The sequence below is a fragment of the Aulonocara sp. 'chitande type north' Nkhata Bay genome, linkage group LG8 (genome assembly GCF_057382095.1).
Source record: "Aulonocara sp. 'chitande type north' Nkhata Bay isolate Kocher_YH1m ecotype deep benthic linkage group LG8, A_spYH_male_GT1.1, whole genome shotgun sequence".
Taxonomy (NCBI): domain Eukaryota; kingdom Metazoa; phylum Chordata; class Actinopteri; order Cichliformes; family Cichlidae; genus Aulonocara; species Aulonocara sp. 'chitande type north' Nkhata Bay.
This window is the reverse complement of record NC_141351.1, coordinates 21,923,257-21,941,605: the sequence shown is the minus strand read 5'-3', so window position 1 is coordinate 21,941,605 and position 18,349 is coordinate 21,923,257. Positions and strand designations below refer to the sequence as shown.

The 18,349-nt window shown below is 40.7% G+C and overlaps 1 protein-coding gene across 2 annotated transcripts in view; it reads left to right on the top strand.

The window, feature by feature from the left end:
• thrab (thyroid hormone receptor alpha b) overlaps positions 1-17,948 on the top strand; it is a 174,621-nt gene extending 156,673 nt beyond the window's left edge. For both annotated transcript variants that reach the window (XM_086304285.1, XM_086304284.1), the window contains 2 exons: positions 553-811; positions 2,105-17,948. In XM_086304285.1, the coding sequence (XP_086160411.1) occupies positions 553-811; positions 2,105-2,355 (510 nt within the window). In that variant the 3' untranslated portion in view covers positions 2,356-17,948. The remainder of the gene's footprint in view (positions 1-552; positions 812-2,104) is intronic.
• Positions 17,949-18,349: the final 401 nt, after the last annotated feature.

Here is an 18,349-nt window from a genome sequence, read left to right as displayed (position 1 = left end):
GAATGTTGGCCCCGGGCAAACCAGGGCTCACTGCAGAGAATATACCTCTCAGATGGCTTCTGGTGTTTCTGGAAGAAGAGCTGGTGAAAAGGAGGTCTGGGCATCTCTGCTCAGACTGCTGCCCCAGCCTTTAGATCCAGATAATGAGCAGATGGATGGATATTATACAGCAAAATGGTTTATAAAGGAACACAGCTCTCTGAAATACAGTAAACTAAATAAAATACAGTAAAAATGGGTTAATAAATTTGGTAAAAACATACAAGGACATCAACTTTCAGATGACATTATAGTGACTCAGCATAAACAGCATGTAAAGTATAGTGGTATCTTTTATTGAATGATTATTTATTTATTTAAAAAACCTGTTAAATCGTTTTGTTTTTGGTTTTTTTGCACTTAATGTTCACGTTTATTTTTAGCCTTTCGCGTGACCGCTTGTCTGTGAAAAGCGCTTCATAGATAAACTTTTCTTACGTACTTGCTTTGTTTTTGAGAATATGACAATATGTTTGCTCGGAAATGAAAACGAACGTGTTTTTCATTCACCAGCTGCCTTGTGAAGACCAGATCATCCTGTTGAAGGGCTGCTGCATGGAGATCATGTCCTTGCGCGCAGCCATGCGCTACGACCCGGAGAGCGAGACGCTGACGCTCAGTGGGGAGATGGCTGTGAAGCGGGAGCAACTGAAGAACGGCGGGCTGGGCGTGGTGTCGGACGCCATCTTTGATTTGGGCAAGAGCCTGGCACAGTTCAACCTTGACGACACGGAAGTGGCGCTCTTGCAAGCCGTGCTTCTCATGAGCTCAGGTTAATGCTAAAACCTTTATTCCACATATTTAAAGCTACATGGCAGTCTCTGGACTTGTTGCACATGTTATTAGTGATATATCAGTTTGAATTTAATGCAATTTAAATGCAAATTTTTAGTGTCCTTTGGCCTCGCAGTTGCAATACAAAGACATCATTACTCGATACTCTACATATTATACAATGTAGCCTATTTTGAATCAAAATCTAATTATAGTCTGAAGATAAATGTCCACATGCATATTCAGTGTTGGGAGCTCAATTTAAATGTGATGAATAAGTCTTTGCATGTCTCTAGTCTTGGTTTATTTATTGTAGAACATTTATTACGTACATGCGCAAAAGTGCAGTTTTTTCAAATAGTAGGATGCAAAAAAAGAGGGGATGCCCTCGTCTCTCTCAGTGCATCCACCAATTATTTAAAATATGGCAAATATACATAAATAATATATGAATATATATTTGGTGCTGCTGCCCCATGGTTAGCACCATCGGCTCACAGCAAGAAGGTGCTGGGATCTATGTGGTCATTTCTTTTCATTTTGTTGAGTGATATTCCGGCCTTCTCCCACATTCCTAAAACATGCATGGTTAAAGTACTTCTAAACTGGCCATAGGTGTGAGTGTGAATGGTTGTCTATCTCTATGTGTTGGCCCTGTGATAGACTGGCACCCTTTCAGGGCCTACCCAGTCTTTAGCTCTGACAGTTGAAATAGGCTGCAGCGCCCCTGAACTGGATAAATGGAATAAATTGGATAGATGAATGAACGTAAATAATTTAAAGTTGTTTTTGTTTTTTTTTTACTGATATATATATATATATATATATATATATATATATATATATATATATATATATATATATATATATATATATGAGAGAGAGAGAGAGAGATTAATTAGTCTAGAAGCATAAAAACATTTAAAAAATTGACAAATATATATATTTGTCAATTTTTTTATGTTCCTAGACTAAACGCTTGTATTTTTCCCAAGTTTAATAAACTGGAAAATTAGGATTTTTTTCTGGGTTGTAATCACCCAGATGGCACCATGATAATATAATGCTATTTGCAGTAAGAACCTTGGACATGATGCTTGATAACAGGTCTCATCTTATTTAGTATTGCTAACATTTATAGTTCTTACATCTTCAACTATGTAGTACTCATTGTCCATATGTTCTCTTTTCCCTTCTCCTTCTTCTATCCTTTTCCCATATTTCTTCTCCAACCCCCTCCCCACCGCCATCTGTGCTCCCTCTTCCCGCTCGCCTTCTTTGCTTTGTGCAGATCGCTCAGGCCTGACCTGTACGGAAAAGATCGAGAAGTGCCAGGAGACGTACCTGCTGGCGTTCGAGCACTACATCAACTACCGCAAGCACAACATTCCCCACTTCTGGCCGAAGCTTCTGATGAAGGTGACGGACCTGCGGATGATCGGGGCGTGCCACGCCAGTCGCTTCCTTCACATGAAGGTGGAATGTCCCAACGAACTCTTCCCCCCGCTCTTCTTAGAGGTCTTCGAGGACCAGGAGGTGTGAGGCACACTTGCCGGCACGCAAAGGGAAGAGAAAGTTGGAGCGAAACAGAAGATGGGTTAGTCCATCGTGCTTGTGGGGGAAGAATGGAGGGAGAATCCTCTCTGCAGGAATCTGCATTTCTCTGACATCACATTCACAGTATGTGGTTTTAAAACTGGAAACAACAATATCAGAAACGACACACCAGCAACAGGAGAGTGAAGCAAACAGAGGATTTTGTTTTGTGAACACCCTCTTCTCCACCTCTTTCTCCTCCTTATACCAACCCCTGTTTTAAAATCTGTTTGGGGGCCCTTCTGTCTGAGCATGATGTCTTATCTAGTAAGAGTTGTAGCCATTTGCCAAGACACAAACACACACAGACACACACACACACTCACAGCCTGTTCCACCTCAGTTCTTCAGGGCAGCACTCTTTGGAGCGTCAGTTCCCCCTCCTTGGTTTTATTGTAGCGGTCACAGATTTACACTTGTCTTGAAGCCCATGTTTCCGGCGTCAAAGCTGGCCAGCACCTCTCAGTATTATTTCTGAATAAGTGTTAAGGCATTGATTCAGAAAGTATGGACAGTAGTGTCATCTTGTTGCTCACAGTCATGCAGGCGCACGAATTTAGCAGACACTGCACATAAAAATTTCAGCAGACGTAAACGTTTCCGTGGTGTATAACGGCGGCAGTAAAGCAGAGCAGCCACACCACTTATCAATTACTCAACTCAATCTGAGCCATGACAGCTGTTTTTGGAGCTTGTTCTTCTCATATCCCTGTGAAACCGGTGCTATATTTATATAAGGCTACTCCAGTTTTATGAAATTGTGTTCTCTACCTTTGAAAAACATACAGACCATGGCTTCATATCTACTTTCATTTTTGTCATTGGACCGGTTCCTGTGACATACAACACACACATACGCACACACACGAGCAGACTTGCCTTGTCATTGCCTATGCTGCTTGTGCCAGCAGCCTACCATCTTATGAATGACAAGTAAGCCCTTCTCTGTCTGAAGAGTTACAGCATTGAAGGAAGGGAAGGAAGAGAAAAAGAAGGGGAAGGAGAAAGGGAGATGCTTAGAGGGGAGGTGGGAGAAAAGGAAGGCGCAGGGACAGAGAGAGGAATTACAACGTAAAAGCTGGACTGTAGCCAGAGTTCAGAAGTAAATCTCCCACACCCAACCTCCGAGGAGGCTCTGAATAGCAGCAAACACCAGCAAGACGGCAGGCCTCATCACATACACACTGACTCTCTTTTTGTCTTTTTAACTCTCTCACACACACACGAAAACACACATCACCTCAGAGTAACGTGAATGCCTCATTTTACTGAATGCACTGCACGGCAGTGTTGATATACAGCCCTAACCTGCAGGGTTTGTACAGAGTCCTCTTATCGTGGGCTCAACTCAGTGTGGCCCCTCCAGGCTTCCATACACATTTGCCTTCTGTTTTGTTTTGTTTTTTTTCTTGTTTCTTGGTTATTTTATTCTTTTTTTTTATTTTATTTTTTTACCATGGACGTCACTGAGAGCAGGCATATGCCAAGAAGGCTACCATTTACCTCAAAGTGGACACACCCCTAGGCTGGGGCAGCATTACTGCCCCTGTGGTGTCAGGCACTACCTCACCTCTGTGGACACCGGGCAGCTGCCCACAGCCTACACACAGACATACACCATTCGAGTTGGAGTATGTGTAGAATGATACACAGATGTGCATAGCTTTTTGCATAGGTGCACACTCGTAGTCATGGAAAGACTAAAACACTCACAGAATACACACATACACACAGCGCTGTCACTTGGTTCAAATGAAATACCACTGAAGACAGGAGGGCCAACCATCCCCCTGGAAGGTTTTACCCCCTTCCAGGGAGTGGTACCCATAACATTCGGGTTATCTCTTCTTCTTTTTCTTTTTCTTTTTTTTAATCAAGTGGGACCAAGTGTCATCTTTTCAAATTTGGATTTACCAGTTTCTCTAAAGACAGAAACCGGCTCGCAGAAGCAACGAAGGACAGCGTGGGATGTGCAGCCCATTAAAGCAAAAAGCAGCAAGAGGAACGATTACACGGAGTAACTGAAAAGTCAAGGTGGCCACGCCCGTCAAATCAGCATGTGGTGATGACGTACCACGCTACACTTACGATAGCTGCCACTGGAGCTTGGTAAATATTTTCATGGAAAATTTCAGCTTTCTGTCATGCATGGGCAGTGTGTTTGACATAAAAAATGATGGAGTGAAGCCTCCTCACAAGCAACTCAATCGCACTTCTAGCTCCCCAACGCTCACTACTATAGCAGTAATATCTCAGCTCAAACATCCATGGCAGATATGACAAGTTTACCCTCCAAATGACCATACAAGAGTGTTTGATTTGATTTCAAAAGCTCACTCTGTTCAATCCAATTCTGGGGCCAAGCCAAATCTCACTGGGTTGAAAGAAATCTAGTTTATTTTCTATCCAATACCAAGCAGTAGTTTATACTGGGCACATGCACAGGATGGGTTATCCACACCTCCTCAGAGCTTGAGTGCAGTTGGGAGGGGAGAGGAACTGGAACGCCATCTTTGGGCACAGCGGTGGAGTCTGGTTTGACTCTTCCTAAAGTGCATCACCACCTCTAGAGATCCATCCCCACTCTTTTCTTTTCTACCCTCCTCTTGTCCAGTCCGTGACACTGCCCTTTCTGGAGCCTAGCTCAAGTCTAACCCCCCTCCTGCCATCAATATGATAACAGACCCCACTCAGCCAGGCTGGTGGGAGTTTTTGCACTAATGCAACACCCCATAAACTCTCCTTTTCGGGTTAGTTTCCCCAATTAAAATTGACCACAAATGGGTATCCTGAACAGCTCTGTTTAACTGGGCCTTTGCACTTGCAGTGGGCTTGGCCCTAAACCTGTCCTGTTGTCAGCATTACACCAGTAGAGCCAAAACAGCCCAAAAGCAGTGGGCAGAGATCCCTCCATAGGAGGGCTTTCTCTTTATCCGTGTAGTACTCACTGTCCCATACTAGAGCCCACTCAAAGTTCACTTTAAGCCCTCTTCTGAACACTGAAAATCCTCTCCTTTACCCAAAGCATCCTAGCTGTCACCGCTGAGCAGTTCATACCCAGTTTTGTCCAGATTCATTCACACCAAACAGGATCCAGGCCTTGTGAAACAAGGCTGGCCATAACTGCCCTTTTAGAGTGGCGCCACCAATTGAATGTGACCGACAAAGCAGCAGGGACGAGAGACTGGAGTGTGAGAATGCGTGGATGCAAGAGAAGAAGAAAGGACAGGAAACAAAGAAACAAACAAACAAAAAAAGCTGAGGGCCCCAACTCTCACTGCCATCATTGACATGGGCGAGAGGGGGTGATGTGGCTGGTTGCAGAGACAATGTCGTCAAACACAGGGAGGAAGGGCAGATGTCCCCTTCGGCTCCCACGCAGCCCCACGCAAACCCCCGCTCCCGTGCCAGCTGACGACCCCAAATGTCCTCCCTCAGCTCCCACTGTAAGGATTACCTCCAACGTTCAGATTGTGAGGATCAGGAAGACAGATCCCGCATTCCTGAGATGCAGGTTTGGGATTCCAACACATCTTTGTAAAAGAACCGATAAAGAAATCGACGGCCTTTGTTTTTGTGAGCTGACTGGGTATGTGCGTGTGACAGTAGGGGTTATAATGCTGCTTTTTACCTTCTGAGTCTGATGTAGATTAAGAAAACAAAAGATATATGAAAAGGATTTTACATCCGTCAAACAATATGAAAAAAAAAGATGACTTTAAAAAAAAAAAAGACTCCGGAACAAAATTATTGGAGATTTTTTTTTTTTCATTTTATCATTGTTTTCTTATATTTCTGTTTGTTTGTTTTTTTTGATCCTTCAACTGCTCTGTGTAAAAGAAAAACAAAACAGCTGTTGTCACTTTTTGACCATGTGTGCAGTGTAACATATTTCACTTCTTTTTCACGTCTATAGTTTGTGTTTGTAAGCCAACTGATCTGTTTGTCCCTGTCCCCGTGTCTGTCCAGTTGTCCGTCCCCTTTTATCAGGAGGAAATTTACAACCAACAAAAAAAACCCAGGAATTTCTTTTTTTATATATATTTTGTTCCTTTTTTTTTTAATGAAATACATCTTTGGAGGAAAGAAAAAAAAAACAAATAGAAAAAAAATAACGCAACAAAAACTGAAAATACAAAAAAAAAAACAAAAAAACTGAAACACAATCTTGTCATACCTCACACAACACAAGACTCAAAGGAACTTGGGAGGAGTCATATTTTGCAGGCACATGTGAAAGTTCAGAGATGCATATATAGATTTTAAAAAAGTGTACATGTCGAGATAATATGTGCTTGTGTACGCATCAGTGTAAGTTACAAAAGGACTCTTCCCTCAAGCTTTGGTGCCCTCTACCTTATTGATTTGGTTCTCGAATGACAGGAGGTGCAACTTAAACTCAAGAAAATGTCGAGACATCAGCTCTGAGCGCTGCCAACGTGAGCACTTCTCCACCTTAAAGGCACAGTCTTTAGACGGTAAACCTAAAATGTGAATGGCCCAGAGACTGAGGGATTGACTTCTGTAATAGCTGAGTGTTTTATGGAATTGAATGTAGCTGACAGGAGGGGGCTGGACCTGACCCCGGCACCCACAACCTAACTTCCACACACCAGCAGAGAGGATAGTGGTGTCACATAGATGTTACAAAACAACCAACAAAACTGAGAATATATATATTGCCCATCTGCAAGGTGCAATACTATGTTATGTATTTTTCTATGTTTTGTGTTTTGTGTTTTGTTTTTTTCATTTACAGCTTATTTTGGCCATAACCAAGGATGTAAATACAAAAACATACAACACTCGAAGATTCATTGTAAAAAGTCAATTTAACCGCTCCATCCCATTGTCATGCAAGTGGATAAAAGTAAAAAGAAAAAAAAGAGCAAAGTAATGTGTAATGCTTGTTACATTTTTTTTATGTGTGCACCCTCTCACATGTGCATGCAGATCCATATTCAGAAGTGCCCTGTGACATTAATCGTAAGCCCTGTGCCTCGTGTTGTTTGCAAAGAGATGGATGCATACCCCTCGTGTTCTCACGCTTCACATGAATGACTATAGTTTTGTGTGTGAGTGTGCGTTTACCTATGGGATCAGATTCCGTTTTTCCAAACTATTGATGTGAGTGTTGCCAGCAGCTGTGGCAGTTAAAGGTCAGGAGTGCAGTGGGGGATGTTTTATTAAAGAGACGCTTCACCCCAAAGTCAAATCTACATGGCCCATAGTAGAGCCGGGGTTCTCTAAGTGTGCTCCAGTGGCTCTCAGTGGCATTTTTGTGGCCCAAGTAAGAATCCACTACTATTATAATTTCATATATTTGCATATATTTTATTCATCCACAGTTCTATCAGGACTGAGAAGCCAAAAGTAAGACATGACAGGAAAACAAGGACTTTATTAAAGTGTCAAAGAGCAGTGGATAAAGAGGCAGGTCGATCTAGCAATAGGGAACCCAACAGAAAAATAGGGAAACAACAGAAAAGACTTGGGAAAAATGAGGCTTGACCAAGATGGATAGGTAAGGGTGATAAGCAACAGGTGAATTCAATCAACAGAACATGTTAAAAGAAAATTCAATAATCAACTAGTTTTCTGAAGATACACACACTTAAAAAGCCTTTGATTAAATGTGCATTTTTCTTGTGCTCCCTAAATCTGCAATTGGTCATCGAAACACCGAGAACCCCTGACCGAGATTATGTTGGTGTGAGTTGCCTTTTTCTTTTCCAGAGACATGAGCTGCAGAAACGTCAGCCTTCTCTTGAGGAACAATAATTCTAACGGGCCCATTTACTTTGTGCTTCTTAAAAACTCCCCTGTCCAACTGAGCTTTCAGTCGCCAAGTCGCTGCACTGAAGGAAAGCATGCATCTACCATGTGACAAGAAGCTCGTGCCTATGACAGAATGTGAACATGACCGGCATTCATTTCAGCTGAGCGGTAATGCTTTTCATTTGCAATGGCAGGCTTAGTTTAGTGCAAAGAAAACAGTCTGTACCCGAAACTGGTCATGTCGCAACACGGTTTCTGACTTTTCTGTAAGTAACTTCACATTACTTCTGAGTTTTATAGATTTTGGGGCACTTATGTTATAATTAAAGAGAAAACAGGCGTATCTACAAATTATATATCCAAAACTCTGCAACTCACACCAAATACTCCAGGTAGATAAACGTGTAGATTTGATTTTGGGTGACTTACAAAGGAAAGTTGGAAGTGGGATAGGGAGCAGGGTATTATTGGGCATGAATGCCAAACAGCTGTTTAACACCCACATCGTAGTTGTCAAAGTCTAAAATGGATTTGTTCACCAATGCCCCAAAAAGCCAGCCTAAATACACTGAATCCGAACTTTCTGTGAGGATCAATTTAACTGAAACCTGAAGTAGTTTGCAACAAGTACGTGAGGCCTCATTAACACAAGTCATTTCAGATGCCATTGGGGCCTTCTTCCACAGGTCATTTGCTGATGTGGTTGCACTTGTGAGGCATAAAGATTACTTGTGCATCTTGGAAAGACAAATGTGTATGTATAGCATTTCAGTAACTTGCTAAAACGAGTCTGGAATCACCTCTCGGATTAGTTTCAGTAATCAGATCTCAGTCAGTTTTAAATGCTTTTCTGGATCCATTTCCTTTTTTCTGCTTCTATGAGATTGAATAGCTAACCAACCTTCCCACAATGCATAAATGAAAGTACAAATGGTGTCTTAAATGATGCAAGTTTGAACCAAGCATCATATTTTCAGCTCCAACTGTTTAAAGCTGAAAGTAATTTTGGTTTATAACAATTGGTGACACCCCGAGCTCACACAAATCATGCTGTTCCTCACCACAACAAGCAGACTGATGTTTTTGAGGCTGGCTTTGTGGAGCTTCTCAGCCCTTCCCCTCCATGGATCCTGGTTTATTCTCACATGTTGACATGTTGGACAAGGGTGGAGATTGTCTGTAATGTCTTTTGGTTTTATGGTTGTTTTTGGTTTCCCTCTCCCCTCCCCCATGCCAAATGTAGAGTTTGTTAAGACATGCAAGTAGCAAGATGTCTATGCAATTTCCCTCCAAATCCCTCCAAAAGACATGCTCACTGTAACAACTGTGAGCCGGTCTTGCTTATGAAATCAGATTTGGCCCTTGCTTGAATTCCAGAGGTTCTTTGCATGACCCAGAGACCCTTGCTACTTTCTGTGGGTGTGGGCCAGAACTGTTGGGGTTAGCTGGCCTTTAGCCCAGCCTGCTGGCTGGTCCTTAGGCTCAGTAAATCTTCACAGTCGTCTGGGACCCAGAGAAGTAGGAGGGGTTCCGGGGATGTTGTGGAGAACAAGGATTCTACGAGACGTGCTGTTTTTTTGTAAACTGCTCAGAAAGTGGTGTGTGTATGTATATGTGTGTTGTTTGGAACTTTGCTTGTGTGCGTTGAATGCGATGCTCTCATTGTTTGGTGTGTCTCAGAGCCTCAAAATATAAAATTAAAACCAGGCCCTAAATTCAGTCTTTCTTGAAAATGTAGCTTTAATCTTTGCATATCGCGACCAAGTTGCTGAAATTTATGTAGCACAAGTAAGGTTAGTTAACCATGTGCTTACCTCTTCTTTTGAAATGTGAGGCAAGTGTTTGATAGCAAAAATCCATTTTCCTTTAGCACTTACTTAGAAGCACTTTGAATTGACCAAACCAACAGTAGGTAGAAGATTCTTCAGAGGTAATACTATAATTATGAATATATATATATGTATATTTAAATTGCACCCAAGCCAAATGACTTTTGCACCATTAAATTTCTGTTCAATCTGAAAGTAAAAACGGCAGAGGCCTTTGGGCAAAGCCATGCAATGAAATAATCAATTATAGCGTTTACAGTTATTTTGAATGAAGTGCAATAAGTGGCCGAGTAAACATTGTGAATTTTATTTGATTTTTATGTCTAATCAGATCTCTTTCTTACATTTGTGTGAAAATAATGCACTGTCCCATGAGAGCATCGGCAAGACCCAGTACACACACACAGACACACACACGTGCACGCACACACGCAAACACAGACCACTTTTTGTGAATGGGTAAAGGAAGCTATTGAAGGATTCTCTCAGGTAAAAGAACATTTTCTAATAAATGATGATGAACCTTGGATGAAAAAACCATTGTTAGCTCCTCTTTTTTTGTCTCAATTTGCAATCACCAGTGTTCATTTTACACTTGTTCTGTCATCCTTTCCTGGATGGAAAGGAGTAGACATCCAGGTTCCCAGAAATCGGACCCCAAGTCCAACCTCGGGCAGACATAACCAGGCCCTCACTGCTTTCTTAACCCTAAATTGAAATCGATTTCTTTACATGTGGGGAGTGTTTTGTCTGTTGGTTTTTGTTTGTTTGGGTTTGGGTGCTTTTGTGTATCGCTTGGGTTTTGTGCCGCACTATATGGAAGACCATTCCTGCCAGAAAAAAAGAAAAACATCTGAAATATTAGGAGTATTTTTTAAAGCATCAGATTGATAAGAAAATGCTGAGAGACCAAGTCATCATTTTTACTTAAAGGAGATCGACTCCCATGTTCAAGTCGTATATTTTGATTTCACACGGTGATTATCATCACTTAACTCATTCACTGCAATTGACGTCTATAGCCGTCAATTGCAGTGAATGAGTCAATGGGTTTAACTCATTCACTGCCAATGGCTGGCAGTGAATGAGTTAATTTTGACATTTGATTAATTTAAAGTGTTAATTACGGGGTTATAACATCAAAGTCACATATGTTTCATGAAACACGTCTTTCATAAAAGATCATGAAAGAGAAAGTCAAGATCTGTTGTTTTTGACTCCGTTTGGTCAGTTTTTTCGTGGAATAGGTGAGTTACCATAACACAGTAAAGACATACAAAATGATTGATTTTGGTTACAGTTTTATTTTTGATTATCAATAAATTACATTCGCATAGATATGTGCAAGAAAAACTGTGTGCAAAAATTAATTCATCCTTTCATGTCAGCAACACTCTAGCGTCTTTGCACTCTTTAGGGTCAAAGTGCCAGCAGCAATATTCAGCTTTTCCTCATCCAATTGCTTGTGGTGTACATACAGCAGTGCATGGCTCCCATCCAAGCCAGGCACTATTTGCCCTCAGCGGGGCAAATGAACTGGCTGTAGTCCTCCAGCCACAGGCCTCTTTTATTTTCTGTTTAACTCTCAGTTGTATGGCTAAAACCAAGGCTGTGCATGTATATAAGTGTGTGCACGTGGATGTTGCTGTTTCACATGAGAACTGTGCTGTGTGCAAGTGGACGTTGAGTGTAAGTGTGTGAATGCTGAATGTCTGATGGACCTGCTTTGCTTCCCCTTCCAAAAATCCCTAAAGCACCTTTTCAGGCCGCGGTGTGTGACGGAAGTCTGTAAAAACAGATTCCTGTCACATACTTGTGTTATTTCCTTTGAAGAATGTAACCAACACTGTGTTCAGCGGGCTAACAGAGAGGAAGTAGGAGGGGTCACTTGGGAAGCATTTCTACTTGAGTGTGGCGGGACTGCAAGAGATAAAAAACAAAACAAAACTGTGAATTTCAGGAGTGGGTGATATTTTAAACTAAAAGCTGCATCAATTCTTACAAATGGACTGTTGCTGCAGAAAAGAGCAGCCACGGCTGCGCTTCGAGGCTTTGCAATTTTGGGTTCTCCTTTCCAATGATGGCCTTATCGATTGTTTTTATATCCCTCCTCCTGTGTGGCATTGCTGTACAGCATGTTTCATAGGACTCCAGAGGATTTATTATGAAGGCTTGCACTTAGAAATGCTGTGGAGTTTGTTCTCGGGGAAAAGAATGAATTAATATGCTGCATGGTAGGAACTGAGGACTCCCAAGAGTGACTTTAAGGTTATCACTACATACAATATTAAATGACTATGTCCAAGCTAGTACTCCCTTTGTGGCTGCATTAGTGCAACAAGAAAATCAGAAGAGAAAATTGAAACCCATGAGCTAAACAATGTAATCAAAGCACCAAATGTTATTTATTGGACAAGCTACAAACATTGTTACAAGTTTCTGACAATGTTCAGTAAGCGTGAATTATAATTGACTGTTAGAGTATGTTTGGATAGCTATGCATTAATGGCTGAGTAAGATGCATATAAATTAAGCTGTATTGATCAAGAGACTAAAGTCACCCCGTTTATCCAAGGTTACATTAAAGGGAACAGTTATCCTCATTTCCAGCTAAATATTTTTTATTCTTGGACTGTACTTGAGTTGCTCTGAATGAGTCACAATTCATTATTATCCTTGTTTACCTCATGCTCCAGTCACACTACAGAAAACAGAGGCTGGAGACACAAATTATTGCAACAGTGTGCAATGAACTTGCAATCTTGTTACCTTTGAAATGGTTGCTTTAGAGACGGGTGACCACTCGTCAGTTGCTGCCATCAAGACAATGATAAAACATTTGCAAGGTAATTCCCCTGCTGCAAAGACGTGTCATAGATGAGTTTTGCTGATTGGCGCAGACTATTGCTGATTGCATTGTGTTGGCAGTCTGTCTGGATTTATAAATCCGACTGTAATTATTTGCAAACCTGTTCCAGTTTGTTTGAGAGTGATTGCACGCAGCCCAACTCAGATCATGTTTGTTTGGAGACTGGTCGCCTCCCAACTGGCAATCTGTGCAATTGCCTTGTGATCAAATGTGGTCACTGAGAAGTTGAGGGTGTTGCACGCTCAACCGCTGCAACAATCAATGCAATCACTGGGCAACCGCCCTTTTTTCTTTGTCGCACGGAGGCTGCCTTTTTTTACTCTCATGTGACTGAGCCATCATACTCTGCCACTATTATACTTTACGATTTTACCCTGTAAGCCAACTTTCTTCTGATTGGCTGCCCCTCATAAACAAAACAAAAAAGGAAACTTCTGTGCTGGCAGCCTGAGCTGTGTGCCTGAAATTACCATATTAGGGGATATCTGTTCTCAGCGACATCACACCAAGTGAAGAGCACACTTATTTAGAAAAGATGAACTTTGCCACCGTGGCACCCAATTATTAGGGAAGTCCCATCTTGTGACATTCACAGGAATTACCCCTTTGTGGCCATTAGAAAGAATGCTGGTTTAAGGCACTTTCACAGTGCCTTTAATAGTCACACCTATGTTTTATATGCAGTTTATAGCCAAGAGTAGAGAAAACTATCTGAAATTTGAGCTTATGGCTCACAGGAACTACTTGAACTTATCTCAACCTCATTATTTGAAACACTGATCATGTTTAATATGAGTATCCAGAGAATATATGTGACAGAAAATATGTAAAAGTATAGTTGGTCCCCTGTTAGCTGAGTTCAGTGCTGTATGATTTGGCCACTATGAATAACTTTATGTGGACACTGTTTTCCTTTTTACACCAAATACCAAGTAAGACCTGAAGATACTTATAGGTGGTACAGTGGTGTGGTCTTGGAATAAGTTTTATGCTGCTCTGACTGTCTGCATGGAGATTTATAGCAATGTTTTTTGTAAACGGGTGTAAAATGCATGCCTAGACAGATAAGAATGTACACGGATTAGCTCATTTATTAACAGTCTATCAATCAGAGATACAGATCAGAGAATATATGAATATATAAACTGTATAGTAGTTGTATGGAGGTGGGGGCTGCTTCTAAGAAAATTATGCAATGCTTGTCAGGTTGAAAAATTGGTTTAAAACTGCTCAGGTTTGATTAAAAAGGCCTCAAAGGGTGCTTTCATCCATCCTCTGTCTTTCCCACTCTATTGGTCCAAGATGTCTCACTTGTCCTGTTTTGTCAAACGCTCTCAGAGCATGTGCACCATCAGCTCTCATGGCCCATGAGCCCATTCTTGTACGCAAAATCCGAAGAAAACTCTCTCTGGTCAGCAAACCTTAAGGAAAGAAATCCATTTATTTCACTATGTAGCAGGTCCAAGTCACTTGATACAGCACCAGCAAATTACCAAAAACCACCATGGCTTCAAGGCGCCATGCCCACTGCTTACATCGTCTTTACTGCACACCTTTTTGCCCACAATGTTTGTAACAGATAGGTCTCAGTGTTGCATGTACAGAAAGCTTAGCATGCTTATAGTATGTTCTGTGAAACTCGCAAAAACTGTGTTTCAAGGAAGGTTTCATTTTACCAGGAAGCAGACAGTTCTACATCCAGTATGCAGCAGCTGGTGCTCGTGCTAGATGTTTTTGTGTCAGACTATTTCTAGATGGGGTTGTCATGTACAAATGTCTATGAGCTATATGTGTCTGTATTCACTATTTTACTATTGATTGTCCTATTTAAAAGAGACACTTTGTGCAACACGGGTGTGTGAGGCCATATGATAAATCAAGAACAAGTAAAGTCTTTAGAGCTGCAATTAATAGACTGAACGACTTAGTAGGATGTATTTTTTCTTGATTTAACATGAAAACATCAGTTTCACGGTCTGTATTGTGCATTACCCTCAACACTTTTTACAAACCTCATGTGGTAAATATTACAGAAAAATCAGCCAATAGAAGCAAAGTAACCTCACAGTCGGAGATGAAGAGCTCTTTCGCTCTCTCCCTCTTTTTTCTCTCTCTTTCTCTCGCTCTCTGGGTTAAGTTTTAATTTGATGTTTCTTTGGGAATTTTCTTTCTCCTCTGATCTTCTCAAGGACAGTCTTTCAGCCTGCATATTTGTGTCGGTGGAAAAACACACTACAATACATTTAACAAAATTACAAAAAAGGAACCACTGTTCTTTGTTTGATACCACTCTTTCAAATGTTCCTTGTTTCACTGTGACTGCAGAAGCTGCTGGGAAAAAGATGTGTTCTGCAGACACTCAGGGGTTGACCTGACCAGTCAGGGATAATTGGAAGGTGCCAAAGACAGGATGCTAGGTGTTTTTGTTAGTTATTTTGAAACTTTTCAGCCAGGTTATTATCTTTGGAGCAACCACAAACAATTGTTACTTACCCCAATCCAGGATAATGTGTAGGATTTCATCAAGTCAGTGGCTCATGAAGTTCCTTTAGTTCATTTTAATTTAAACAAAACCTCACGTAATGAAGTGATTATTAGTTGTAACATTAGAAAAAGATTTGCATAGCTACTGTTACATGGTCATACTGTTACACAGTCCCATTTTGATGCACAAAATTAATGTTCAAAATAGATTACTTTATTAAATATGACTTAAAGCGACTGAATGACCCCAGAAACTCATCAGGACAGTGCTAAAAAGTCAAGACAGAAAACTGTTTTCCCATACAGTTCTATAGAACTCGAAATCTTTTTGCGACCACAACTATCGCCATCTGGTGGCCTCTAAATAGAATGCAGGTTTAAGACACTTCCGCATAGGCTTTATTTTTTCCACTCGGAAGCTATGTCCGCGTTTTATATTGTCTGTTAGTTATATTGGCAATTTTGGAAAAAAAAAAAATAGGCTAGAATCTGATTAACAATCACCAGTAACTAGGGAAAAATAAGTATCGCCAAAGAGGTTGCTTGCTTTGTTAGGTGAAACTGGTTGCAAAAAGGTATATACTGCTGCACCGGCAACCTCCTTGCGATTGCTTTGTTGCTATCAGATTGATTGACGCAGTTTGAATAAAACACACCAACTTGTTTGCAAATAGTCACCAACTACTCTCTGAGCTGTAGTAAAACAGAGGCACTTCACTTTCAAAGTAAATCAATCAATTGTCGAATGACTTCTACCGCTAGCAATGTCAAATGTCAAACATTGTTGATTTTAGCTAATTAAATCATGTTGTGCAAATATACTGAGAGAGCGACATGGTAGCCTGTGTAGTTCAACACCAATATGTGGGAAAAGTTGCACATTGCTGTGAATTATCACCCTGTTGTATAGGAACATAGTTACTAACATGTAGCTAACTTGGCTAATACTAACTGCTAATCGACAGGTGGTTAATTTGCCATGTGTTGATTGGTTGATTGATTGTTGCTATAATGATTCCACCAACAAAGATAAATGGTGTATCTCTCAGCGCGACACACATGTCATACAGTAAACACAACATACGATAACAGTGTGTCTTAGTACTAGTTTGGCAATAACGCAAACGGAAACAACAAGATTCGGACTTTACTTCACATGGTGGGTGTCATTAATAATAACAATTTTATGGCTGTTACACGAGAACCTTTAAAGTTGGCGCCAACTTCCAAGAAAGAAAAAAAGTGTTGCTTTATATTGTAAGCCAGAACAATAGAGATCTCCTGTTTAGCAAGAACTTGGCAATTGTGCTGCTTTTAGGACACTGTGCAAACATAAAAGAAGAAAATCCAGAAGCTGGTAGATATTTCTTTTTTATGGGCTCAAGAGAACAGCGTCATCTTGGAATTCAGTTATTAAAACACATTCATGGTTATTTTTCACTTGTCAATCACTGATATCCCTCATCTTAGAAGTTACTACGAAGACTCCCTAAAACTGGAAGAGTTTTTATTTTTATTATTCTTGAGCTGAATATTATGAGTCACTGAAGGATTGATGTCGAGGTCCTGGAACAGTACTAGACAAGGGGAGAGAATACAACTCCAAAGGAAATAAACACTGAGATGGAAAGCTTCAATAGAAAACCATTGAGACTGCAGGTACAGCCTTTGCTAGACTTTGGTGCATTATAGGAAACAGTGCACAGAAAATAAAGGCCATTAACTGTATGAGTACAGATCTCTCATTCAATCTTGATCCCGAGGTGCCAGACCGTCATGTATTATCAGGGTAATAAAAGGGTTACAGAAGCTCTTTAAAAGTTTACTCTTATGTTACTGACATATGGGAGACTATGTAAATTTCCTTGGTATGACAAACCCCACCTTCTGGATGTCTGGTGCCAGTTCAACCACACAAGAATAACATTATACCAACAAATTTTAAGAAACCCAGGTTTTGTTCTTTTTGTCTCCTTTTCCTCTCTTTATTTACCTCTCAGTTGACGCCACTGTCACTGGCATGCAAAGCAAAGGAACAATGTTCAGGATTCATTCCCATGATGCACGGGGGTAAACAAACATGCAAAGACATACAATGAAGCTTAAGGCAATGCTCTGGGCTAAATAAATCCACACTGACAGCACTTATTGCAGATAAACGCATATACACGCAGGAAACATCCGAATATCTACTGTGATCTCCTCTCACACCACCCACAACTTCATCACACCAAACCCTTCCTCACCTGGACCTATTACCCACCCCTCCATTTTACACCCTCCACCCCTCCCCCCCCCAACATGAGTCCAGTGGGTGGTGTGCTGTCAGGTTTATATGGTGGGCTGCTTACGACAGGTCCAGACAATCAGCGTGTTTGTAAATGTCAGTGTGTGATTTTCAAATCTTTGTTTATGGTCAGGGTTTTAAAGGAAGATATTTTTTATGGTAATTGTTGCTGGTCTATTTTACTATATATTTATGTAATAAATATGTGAGTACATTTACATCTCATTGGCTCTTTGGTCTGTTATTAGCCCTCGGTTTTCCAGCTGAACCATGTGCTGGAAGGTTTTCATTAATGGACTAATAAATGGAATTCACAAAAACCTTTTTCTCATTGTCTTTGTGTTTTTACAGCTGTATAAGCGTGGGATTTGTTCTTAGATTTACAATCAGATCCATATGTGCAATGACATTTTTTTGTAGTTTTGCCTTTGCACACTGCCAAGTATGCACCAGACAATCAAGATGTGATTGAATTGTAGAGTTTTAGATTTGATTCAAGGGGTTTGGCAAAAGTGTTCCATTAACAGTTTGCAATTTTTAAACAGTGTTCCGATTAATTGGATTATTTGCCAGTAAACACTTTCGTGGCTGGTTATTATTTCATCACAAATTAGGCAGATAGGACATCTGGAGTTGATTCTTATTGTTATAAATGCATTTTGTAGCCATTCGCTGGAACTTTCCATGTTAGGA